The sequence below is a fragment of the Diceros bicornis genome, chromosome 18 (genome assembly GCF_020826845.1).
Source record: "Diceros bicornis minor isolate mBicDic1 chromosome 18, mDicBic1.mat.cur, whole genome shotgun sequence".
NCBI lineage: Eukaryota > Metazoa > Chordata > Mammalia > Perissodactyla > Rhinocerotidae > Diceros > Diceros bicornis.
In genome coordinates this window covers 27,457,874-27,470,420 of record NC_080757.1, presented here as the reverse complement: position 1 = coordinate 27,470,420, position 12,547 = coordinate 27,457,874, and the positions used below count along the sequence as shown (strand labels likewise).

The following is a 12,547-nucleotide window of genomic DNA, read 5'->3' as shown; positions in this document are numbered from 1 at the left end:
CTGAGGGTTGAAAGCATGTCCAAAAACACATGCAAAGCCTCTTGGCAAAGAATGGGAGACATTGGTTCCAGATGTTTAAGGAAATCTCTAATCATTAACTGACCACTAAGCTGACCTGGCAGTGGTCACACATTGACATGACAATACAGACTTTAGAGAATTATTTCAGAAAAGTCACAACAACAAAAATCTTTGAGGAGGGGCAAGAATCTGATTTTTACAGTTGCCACATTATATTACTTGAAATGTACTGTTTTCAACAAAAATTATGACACATGCAAAGAAAGAAGAATGTATGGCCCATACACAGGAGAAAAAGCAATCAATAGAAAGTGTCTCTGAGGAAGTCCAGATATTGTATTTAATATATAAAGCTATTTTAAATATGGTCAAATATCTTAAGGAAATTATGTCTAAAGGACTATAGGAAACTATGAGAATGATGTCACACCAGATAGAGAATATCAATAATGAGATAGTATTTAAAAAAAGAACCTAATGAAAATTCTGGCATTGAAAAGTACAATAACTGAAATGAAAAATTCATTAGAGGGGCTCAACAACAGTTTTGAGCAGGAAGAAGAAAGAATCAGTTTACTTAAAGATAAGTTAATTGATATTATCCAGTCTGATGAAATAGAAAGAAAAAGAATGAAGAATAATGAACATATAGCCTCAGGGACCTGTAGGACCCCATCAAGCACATGAATATACACATAATGGGAGTCTTAGAAGAAGAGAAGAGAGATAGGAACATAAAGATTATTCGAAGAAATAATAGCTGGAACTTGCCAAATTTGATGAAAAGCATTAATCTACACATCTAAGAAAATCAGCAAACTCCAAGTAGTTTAAACTCAGAGAGATCCGTACATAGACAGGTCATAAACTGTCAAAAGACAGAACCTAGAAAGCAGCAAGAGAGAAACAATTCATTACATACCAGGCATTCTCGATGAGCATAGCAGATTTCTCGTTGGAGACCATGGAGAGCAGAAGGCAGTGGATTGACATATTCAAAGTGCTGAAAGGAAGAGACTGTCAACCAAGTCTATATCTAACAAAACTATCCTTCAAAAATGAAGGAGAAAGTAAGATATTCCCAAATAAACAAAAACTGAGAGAATTAATCTCTCGAAAACTTGTCCTACAAGAAATACTAAAGGGAGTCTTTTTCAGGCTGAAATGAAGGGACATTAGGCAATAATTCATATCCACATGAAGAAATAAAGAGCATCTATAAAGGTAATTTCACAGGTAAATATAAAAAGCAGTATAAATGTATTTTTATAGCTCTTTTTCTCCTATCTGCTTTTTAAAAACAACTGCATAAAGCAATAATTTTAAATCTGTGGTGATAGGCATTGTCTTGAGGATCTCCAAGACCACGCTCAGGTTTAGTAATTTACTAGGAGCAGTGGTAGACTCAGCATTTGGTTATATGCACACCTAGACTTGATTACAATGAAAGGATACTAAGCAAAATCAGCAAAGAGAATAGGCACATGGGCAAAGTGTGCCCTAGGAATGAACAATCCAAAAATGAAATTAAGAATTCCATTTGCAATAGCATCAAAAAAGAATAAGATACTTAGGAGTAACTTTAATAAAAGAAATGCAAGGCTTGTAAACTGAAAGTTGCAAAACGTTGAAAGAAATTTATAAATAAATGAAAGAATTCTATGATGATAAATTAGAAGACTTATCATTGTTAAGATAGCAACACTTCCCCAAATTGATCTACAGATTCAGTGCAATCCCAACCAAAACTCCAGCTGGATTTCTTGCAGAAATTGAGAATCTGATCCTAAAATTCATATGGAAACTGGAAGAGACTCAGAATAGCCACAAAAATCTTGAAGAACAAAATTAGAAAACTGACAATTCTCAATTTCAAACTTACTGCAAAGCTGCAATAATCAAAACTGTGTTGTACTGGCATAATACAGACATATAGTACAAGGGGTAGAATTGGGTGTCCAGAAACAAACCCATACACTTACAGTGAATTGATTGTTGACATAAGTTCCTAGACAATTCATTGGGGAAAGAACAGTCTTTTTAACAGATGGTACTGGGATAACTGGGTATTGCATGCAAAAGAATGAAGTTAGACCCCTTATCTCACACTGTATATAAAAGTTAACTCAAAATAGATCAAAGACTACTAAGGTGTAAATCTTCTTGACCTTGGATTAAGCAGTTGTTTCTTAGATCGGACATCAGAAGCACAAGCAACTAAAAAAATTAGATAAATTGAACTTTGTCAAAGGCAAAACTTTTGTTCATCAAAGGACATTATTAAGAAATGGGAAAAAACTCACACATGGGAGAAAATATTTGCAAATCATGTATCTGATAAGAGTCTGGTATCCGGAATATGTAAAGAACTCTTATAATTCAACAATAAAAAGAAATAATACAACTTAAAAATGGGCCAATAATTTGAATAGACGTTTCTCAAAAAAAGATACACAAGTGGCCAGTATGCACATGAAAAGATGCTCAACATTATTAGTCATTAGGGAAATGCAAATCAAAACCACAGTGAAATACCACTTCACACTTCCTAGGGTACATATAATGAAAAAAGTGGACAATAACAAGTGTTGATGAGGATATGGAGAAATTGGAAATCTCATACCTGGCTGGTGGGAATGTAAAATTTTGTGACTGCTTTGGAAAAAAATGTGACAGTTCCTCAAAAAGTTAAACATAAGAGTTACCATACAATCCAGCAATTCCAATCTTAGGTATATACCAGTAGAATAAAAGATATGTGTTTATACAAAAACTTGTACACAAAGGTTCATAGCAGGGTTATTCATAATAGTCAAAAGATAGAAACAACCCAAATGCCCATTAACTTATGAATGGATAAACAAAATGTGCTATATCCATACAATGGAACATTATTCAGCCGAGAAAAGAAACGAAGTACTGATACATGATACAAGTAACCTTGAAAACATCATGCTGAGTGAAAGAAGCCAGACACAAAATGCCATATACTGTATGCCCTATACTGTATTCCAGTTATATGAAATGTCCAAATAGGCAAATCTATGGAGACAGAAAGTAGATTAGTGGTTTCCAGGGATTAGGGGGAATAGTTGGGTAACTGGGAGTGACTAATGGGCACTGGGTTTCTTTTTGGTGAGATAAAAATGTTCTGTAATAGATAGTGGTGCAGTTTGCACAACCTTGTAAATATACTAAAAACCATGGAATTGTACACTTAATTTTTTTAAATAATAATTTTTAAAGTAATTTTTAACAAATCGAATCCAACAAACTATAAAAAGAATTTTATTAGTGTAATCCACCATATTAACAGTCTACAGAAGAAAAACTACGTGATCATATCAATTGGTGCAAAAAAAATTTTTTTTCCAAAATTAAACATTCATTCATGATAAAAAATCATTAAACTAGAAGATCATCTATATAAAATGTACAACTAATATAATGCTTAACGTAAAAAATAGTCTGTGTGGCTAAGGAATGTTTTGGAAAAATTTTCTATAATTTTCTTGACTTTCAAAATAGAATACATGTAACATTTTTGGGTATTAGTTATCAGTAGTTGGCAAAAGTAGGGGATTTTTTTTTATACACTTACTTTGGTACATTGTATTGAATAGTTTCTATAACCCTGCTCATAAAAACAGCTTTGATTAAAAGAATATATAATTGACACGTTGGTTTTTTTCAATCTTCTGTCTGTCCCACTAGAAATTTGGCTTATATTTTCAAAGTTATATTTATTTGATTTTCTCCCTATTTTTTTAATAGGTGTATTCGACACAAAAATGATTGGGGAGCTCTTATTCTAGTGGATGATCGCTTCAGGAGTAACCCAAGTAGATATATATCTGGTAAGATTCTCATCTGGGCTTTGTGTAAGAATTAGTAACAATGTTTGGTATTTAAAGACCCCTGTTTTTAAAGACAAAGAATTGGACAGAGAATTTGAATTATTAGATCAAACATCTAGCCTTTTAATGCTTATGTGTTTACAAAAATATCTTTATAGAGGAGAATCTGGTTAACACCAACATAGTATTAATCAATTAGGATACTTCAGTTTCCTAGAATGTCAGATTTGATTCAGTAACGTAGTAATAATTTATTTACAATTGTCAGGGAAAAATCTGTTCCGCAGAAATGAATTTTCCAAGAAATATTAAGTTTTTACATTCAAGCACACAAGCACATCTCCTTTGGGTGCTTAAGATTCTTTATTATTTCATTCTGGATTATGTTGGGGTTTGTTGTGTTTGTTTGTAACTAGAAATGCTTCAGTTGTTACAGAGTTCATATTAGAGCTATTATTTTCTAAAAGGAAAAAAAAAGCACCATTCATTGCATGCCACAAGAGCAACTAGATGGTCATTTTTCCCCTACTCAAATGAACAAATATTATGTGCATGTAGTTTTTATCTAGCAGTAACACAGTCCCCTTAGAGTCAATACTGGGAATCTAGGAATCCATCTGTTATTAAAGAACTGTTGGAAATACTTGCATCTTTATTATTATCTTTTTACTAAAGTTTTTAAGTTCTTTATTAAATTATTTGTCTTAATAAAGTATAAACTCAAAAGTTCATACCATACTATAATGAAGAGATGCTAAATTTTAAATTTGTTTCAGATTAGCTGTGTATGGGTATGGATTCTACTTTTTCCATTTCAGAGCCTAGTTATTATATTTGGTTTGATATTAAAATGTATCCATCTGGATTAAAGCACAAATGCTGCTTTATTAGCCTTTTCTTCCCTTTCCATGTAAAGCAAGCCATTGTGCTTAGGTCAAGACATAACTAAAAGCAAAATGTTAAGTGCTTATGTTTAGTCAGCAGGTGGAGCTCAGATTCTTTCAAGTTTTCAAAAGCAAATTGACATTTTACGCTGAAAAGGCTTTCTTTGATTACAACAAGGTCAAAATGAAAGAGGTAACTGTAATACTAAAATTTTTCAATTTTGGAAAATTTCATATGTTTATTTGATATAATTATTTTCCCTAAGCAAACAAAAATAAAGAACTTTAAAGAAAATGCTTAATTAAAATTTTTTTCTTATTTTAAAATCTAGAACTTAAATTCTTACCTCATAGTCCAGATTTGTTGAGAGAGTCTTTGAATTAAATATTTTTCATTATTTCTGTATGGTTTTTATTTTTTCTGAGACTCATAAAGTGTGAAATCTTTAGGCAATAATAGCACAGCATACACATTCTTTTTGATGACTAATTTTTGTTTAAATTCAATTTGCATAAATATAGATTAATAGAAAAATTCCATTTAAAAAAAACTAACTAAAGGAACGTATTTGAAATGAAAGTATAGTAGTTCAAGTTGCTTGAAGCCCTATCTTATCTTTCTCTGAACTTAAAATACTATAGTGACTTTTTAAACTATAGTTTGAAGATGATGATAGTTTTAGTAACATCAGTAGAGAATAGTTATTTTCTAAAAGTCCAAATATCTGATTTTGAATTTCATTCTGAAGTGAGTCATACTACAAAACACCTTATATTCTTAATATGATTCGTTTTTATGCAGTTTTCACATGTCACAGGTCAAATCTTATCCCTTACAACTTGATTATTTGTATATTAAAAAATAATTATATAATAAATATTCAGATAGGACATGATTTGCCCATAAAACAGTGTTATTCCTTTCATACCCAGAATAGTTCAAGATATATTTGGAATTGAGGGAGAAGGGGAAAAAAGAAACCTATGAGACTGGAATCTTGAATTTATTTTTGCAAAAGGAGTCAAATTTTGAAAGTTAGAATGGAAGATTGTGTTGCTTACAACTTCTAGTTTCCCTGCAATTAAAAGGTAGGCAATTTTATGGGGAATCATGATGAAATTAAATTGGTCTTATTCCTCAATTACTCTAAACTGGCGAATAATACATTTCCCCTTCCCCACTCTACTCCCACTGCCTCTTTCCTCCCTCCAGTTGACAATCACTGCATATAAAGAGAAATGTTACTGATACATGAGCATACTGTACATATGAAGGCAAAAAGACAGGAAACATATTGAAAACCATTCTATATACAGGCATACCTCATTTTATTGTGCTTCACTTTATTACACTTCACAGATACTGCATTTTTTTCAAATTGAAGGTTTGTGGCAACCATGTGTCAAGCAAGTCTATTGGTGCCATTTTACTAACAGCATTTGCTCAGTTTCACATTTTGGTAATTCTCTCAATATTTCAAACTTTTTCATTATTACTATATTTGTTATGGTGATCTGTGATCAGTGATCTTTGATGTTATTGTAATTGTTTTAGAGTGCCAAGAACCACACCCATGTAAGATGGTGAACTTAATGGATAAATGTTGTGTGTGTTCTGACTGCTCCACTGACCAGCCATTCCCTCATCTCTCCCTCTTCTCGGGCCTCCCTATTCCCTGAGACACACAACAATATTGAAACAATAGGCCTGTTAATAACCCTACAATGGCTCTAAGTGTTCAAGTGAAAGGAAGAGTCACATGTCTCTCACTTTAAATCAAAAGCTGGAAATGATTAAGCCTAGTGAGGGAGGCATGTGAGACAGGCCAAAATGTAGGCCTCTTGTACCAAACAGTTAGCCAAGTTGTGAATGCAAAGGAAAAGTTCTTGAGGGAAATTAAAAGTGCTACTCCAGTGAACACATCAATGATAAGAAAGTGAAACCACCTCATTGCTGAGATGGAGAAGGTTTTAGTGGTCTGAATAGAAGATCAAACCAGCCACAACGTTCCCTTAAGCCAAAGCCTAATCCACAGCAAGGCCCTAACTCTCTTCAATTCTGTGAAGGCTGAGAGAGGTGAGGAAGCTGCAGAAGAAAAGTTTGAAGCTAACAGAGGTTGGGTCATGAGGCTTAAAGAAAGAAGCCATCTCTATAACGTAAAAGTGCAAGGTGAAGCAGCAAGTGCTGATGTAGAAGCTGCAGTAAGTTATCCAGGTAGTCTAGCTAAGATAATTAATGAAGGTGGCTACACTAAACAACAGATTTTTGATGTAGACAAAATAGCCTTATATTGGAAGAAAATACCGTCTAGGACTTTCATAGCTAGAGAGAAGTCAATGCCTGGCTTCAAAGCTTCAAAGGAGAGGCTAACTCTCTTGTTAGGGGCTTATGCAGCTGGTGACTTTAAGTTGAAGCCAATGCTTATTTACCATTCCAGAAATCCTAGGGCCCTTACGAACTATGCTAAATCTACTCTGCCTGTGCTCTGTAAATGGAACAACAAAGCCCGAATGACAGCACTTCTGTTTACAGCATGGTTTACTGAATATTTTAGGCCCGCTGTTGAGACTTACTGCTCAGAAAAAAGATTCCTTTCAAAATACTACTGCCCATTTACAATGCACCTGGTCACCCAAGAGTTCTGATGGAGATGTACGAGATTAATGTTGTTTTTTTGCCTGCTAACACAACATCCATTCTGCAGCCCATGGATCAAGGAGTAATTTTGACTTTCAAGTCTTATTATTTAAGAAATACATTTTGTAAAGCTATAGCTGCCATAGATAGTGATTCCTCTGATGGATCTGGGCAAAGTAAATTGAAAACCTTTTGGAAAGGATTCACCATTCTAGATGCCATTAAAAACATTTGTGATTCATGGGAATAGGTGAAAATATCAACATTAACGGCAGTTTGGAAGAAGTTGATTCCACCTCTCATGGATGACTTTGAAGGGTTCAAGACTTCAGTAGAGGAAGTAACTGCAGATGTGGTGGAAATAGCCAGAGAACTAGAATCTGATGTGGAGGGGCCAGCCTGGTGGCATAGCCGTTAAGTTCGCGCACTCCACTTTGGCGGCCCAGGGTTTGCCGGTTCAGATCCTGGGCGCAGACCCACTTACCACTCATCAAGCCAAGCTGAGGCTACGTCCCACATACAGCAGCTAGAACTATGACATACAACTATCTACTGGGGCTTAGAGGAGGAAAAAAAAGGAAAAAAGGAGGAAGATTGACAACAGATGTTAGCTCAGGGCCAATCTTCCTCAAAAAAAAAAAAAAAGAATTGGAGCCTGATGATTTGACTGAATTGCTGCAATCTCATGATAAAACTTTAACAGATGAGGAGTTGCTTCTTATGGATGAGCAAAGAAAGTAGTTTCTTGAGATAGAATCTACTCCTGGTAAAGGTATTGTGAAGATTGTTGAAACGACAACAAAAGATTTAGATTATTACATAAACTTAGTTGATAAAGTAGCACCAGGGTTTGAGAGGATTGACTCCAATTTTGAAAGAAGTTCTACTGTGTGTAAAATGCTATCAAACAGCATCACATGCTACAGAGGAATCATTCGTGAAAGGAAGAGTCAATAGATGCAGCAAACTTCATTGTTGTCTTATTTTAAGAAGTTGCCACAGCTATCCCAACTTTCAGCAACCACCACCCTGATGAGTCAGCAGCCGTCAACATTGAGGCAAGACCCTCCACCAGCAAAAAGATTGCTTCATTGAAGGCTCAGATGATGGTTAGCTTGTTTTTTTTTTTTTTTTAGAGAGGAAGATTGGCCCTGAGCTAACATCTGTTCCCTATCTTCCTCTTTTTGCTTGAGGAAGATTGGCCCTGAGCTAACATCTGTGCCAATCTTCCTCTATTTTGTGTATGGGATGCGGCCACAGCATGGCTTGATGAGCAGTATGTAGGTCTGCACCTGGGATCCAAACCTGCAAACCCTGGGCCACCGAAGCAGAGCACGTGAACTTAACCACTATGCCACCAGGCTGGCCCTTGTGGTTAGCATTTTTTAGTAATAAAGTGTTTTTTAACTAAGGTATGTACATTGTTTTTTAGACATAATGCTATTGCACACTTAAGGCTCTCTAGTATAGTGTAAGCATAACTTTTATATGCACTGGAAAACCAAAAAATTTGTGTGACTTGCTTTATTGCAGTATTCGCTTTATTGCCATGGTCTGGAACCAAACCCACATTAACTCTGAGGTATACCTATACTCTAAATTCAAAGTAGATTGCTTCATTATAAAAATTATCTGAGTTTTTTTTGTAATCCATAGTATCTTAATAACTAAATAACCAAAGTTTCTTCTCTGGGTTTACTTTTTTCCTTAGGACTTTCTAAATGGGTACGGCAGCAGATTCAGCACCATTCAACCTTTGAAAGTGCACTGGAGTCCTTGACTGAATTTTCCAAAACGCACCAAAAGGTCATTGCTGTATCCAAAGAGGACAAAAAGTCTATACAGGACAGTGGGTCTACACTTGAAGTAGTCTGTTTGAAGGACAATAGCTCAACTTATTTATTAGAAGCAGCAAGCCACCTATCACCAGAAGATCCTAGGGAAGATAAAGCAAAAATGTGTGTCCAAGAACTACAGTGTCCTGAAATGATAACTAAAAGTCCATCTCTACCAAGTGGCATCATCTCCAGAAATGAGAGAAGTATGAAAAGTTCTGCCCATTTACATTTGATAGAGAAGTCTTTCATTTTATTTAGTGAAATGATATTTATTATGTTATAGATTAATTTCCTTAGATATGTTGGTTTGTAATAGAAGGTGTTATCATAAAATAATGAAATAGTATTGTGTTTTGGAATGGGAACAAACTTTTGTCAGGAGACTTGAGCATATTTTCTGTTTTTCCATTAACAAGTGTTGCCACTACGTAGATTTGTGACCATGAGCAAGTCACTTCATTTTTTTGAGTCTTAATAGGAAAAGGAATATCTGCATACCTATCCCTCCACGTTGGGTTGTAAATATCTAATAAGATGACAAATAAAGTCTATACAAATGGTAGATGTTTTTCTAAAGGCTATATTAAAGATTGATCTAATTTATATATACTTCTCTTACATGAATCTCTTAGTTTAGGGAAGTGAGAGTCATTTATTCTAAATGATAAAAAATAATATTTTAAAATATATTAGAATGTAATGGTCTATATCAGGGATTGGCAAACTATTATCTCTGGACCAAAATCAGCCTGCCGTCTGCTTTTGTAAATAAAGTTTAATGGAACACAGTCACGCCCATTCATTTACATGTTGTACACAACAGCAGAGTTGAGTAAGTTGTATGTATTTCACTAGAACAGCATAATTGAGTAGTTGCAGCAGACACGATATGACCTATAGAGCCTTATGTCTTGTCTGTTATAGAAAAAGTTTGCCACACTGTGGTGTGTATCATTAGGTATCATTTTAATTGTTTTAATTAATATATGATAGTAGTATAATATATCAATTTTTAGATGTTTACTTTGTAGTATATACTTCTTTTTTTTTTTTTTTTTTATAATTTTATTTATTTATTTATTTTTTCCCCCAGAGCCCCAGTAGATAGTTGTATGGCATAGCTGCACATCCTTCTAGTTGCTGCATGTGGGACGCGGCCTCGGCATAGCCAGAAAAACGGTGCGTCAGTGTGCACCCGGGATCCGAACCTGGGCCGCCAGCAGAGGAGCGTGTGCACTTAACCGCTAAGCCACAGGGCCGGCCCTGTAGTATATACTTCTATCCTAAATAAATGTCATAGTGAATTCATGGCCATTACACTGGTAATCAGAAAACCTAGGTTCTAGTTCAGGTCTGATTACTAACCAGTTTATAACTTTAAGCAAATACCTTAGTCTTTGTGGTTGTCAGTTTCCCTAAGGGAATTAGTCTAGGTCAGTTTTTCTCAGTCACTGGTTAGTGGATTTTAAAGCAAATTTTTATAGCCTATTCCCTCTTTTACTCAGACCTCTTCCTCTTCACCCTTCCTTTTCTCGTTCACTCCTGAGGTCCCTGGTGTGGAATTTGATAGTTTAGCAGACAGCATTATAACTTGGGCTAAGAATCACTGGAGACCTAAGATTCGTTTCAGAGTTAACATTTTGTGCTTTACATTCTAAGATGGAAGTTGTGCTACTACTGTTTGTGGGCTCTAAATTATGTATCCTATATAGTTATTTCAGTATTTCCAACAAAAATCATTTTAATATAACAATTATTATGTTAGTTAGGAATATAAAGTTAATACTCTTAAATTTTTGTATTCGTAGATGATCCAGTATTATTGGAAGAGTCTGCCCAGGCAATGAAAACAGAAAAAGTTGCGATTTCCAGATCCACAAGTCCAACCTTCAACAAACAAACGAAGAGAGTTAACTGGTCTAGCTTTAATTCTTTGGGACGGTATCTTACTGGTAAAATTCTGACTGTAACACCTAAGTTTGGGTCATCAGAGGACTGTGCCTCTAGTTCTTCTACTTTCAAAACAGAAAAGCAATATAAAACTGTTTTGCCACTCACTGATAAGTATGAGTCCTCATCTCTGACAGTAAACACATCATTTGGACCATGCCCTCAGTCAGAAACCACCCTTCCATCAATAAAGACTGATGCTACTCTTCCTAAAAAAAATTGTTCCAAACAGCTGCTCTGCTGTGAAGAAGCCCTGGATCCGGACATTGAATTGTCTCTAGTAAGTGAAGAAGCTGAAATTTCCACTTCAAATAGAGCTTTTGAAACAGAAGCAGAAGATGAATCTATCTATTTTACACCTGAACTTTATGATTCCGTAGACATAAATGAAGAAAAAATGAACTAGTTGGAACTGATAGAGAAAGTAGATTGACTAATAATTCACATTGCATTTTAGCTAAAGATCTCTTTAAAATTAGAACTATGAAAGGAGTCGATTCAGTCAGAGAAATGAAAGCTGAGGATTGTACAGGCACAAAGTTGAATAGACACATGCATATTAAAGAAATTGATGACATTGGTGGTAATGTAAAAACAACTCGTATAAATGAGTTGGAACTGGGAAAAACTCATGAAACAGATATAAAGAACTTTAAACAGTTGCCTTCTAAAAATAAAGGTGTATTCCCTGGTGTTAGGTAATACTTAACTGTCAAGCTATAAAAATATGCCATCATGCTTATATTAAACTCTATTGTAAATGATAATTTATACATTGGGTAAATGGTATAGTTTTTTTCTTGAGATATATTTTCACTTTAATTCATTATCATTAGAGTTCTTTAAAAGTCTATCTTTTGTTCAGAAGTGTAAGTTTTACTATTCTCGAGTTTTGATAAAGTGATTCATACAAAATAGTTTCCTCCAACAAGTCTTCCTTAGTTAAATGCAATTTAAAATTAATCAATCTGAAAGATATAGTTTCCTATGACACTTTAAATTTCACATAAATATTTGTATTTTGTAGTCCTCTTCATCTATTTCTTTTCATACTGATACATAAATATTAATAGCAATCTAATCTAGTCACACCTCGTCATGTTTCATTATAGATTTTATCTCAAATCAGTATGAGTTTTTTTTAGAAATCAAAGTTTTCTTGAAAAATTTATTCCTGTATCAAACTGCCTACTTATAAGTAATTAAGAATTAAGGAAGAAAACTGCATGCATTTTTAATTAAAATTGCTTACATTTTTTGTTTGATAAACCAAATCAAGCATGTTTTAAACAAATTTATGTAAAGTTATAAAAATGAAGGACTCCAAATTTTCAATTCTAATTATTTAGCTTCATCATC

The 12,547-nt window shown here is 34.2% G+C and overlaps 1 protein-coding gene across 1 annotated transcript in view; it reads left to right on the top strand.

Annotated features, from left to right (window-relative positions):
• BRIP1 (BRCA1 interacting helicase 1) overlaps nt 1-12,294 on the top strand; it is a 167,549-nt gene extending 155,255 nt beyond the window's left edge. Inside the window, 4 exon segments of the mRNA XM_058560489.1 lie at nt 3,796-3,878; nt 9,112-9,441; nt 11,047-11,577; nt 11,580-12,294. Coding sequence (XP_058416472.1) covers nt 3,796-3,878; nt 9,112-9,441; nt 11,047-11,577; nt 11,580-11,890 — 1,255 coding nt within the window. The 3' untranslated portion in view covers nt 11,891-12,294.
• Nucleotides 12,295-12,547: the final 253 nt, after the last annotated feature.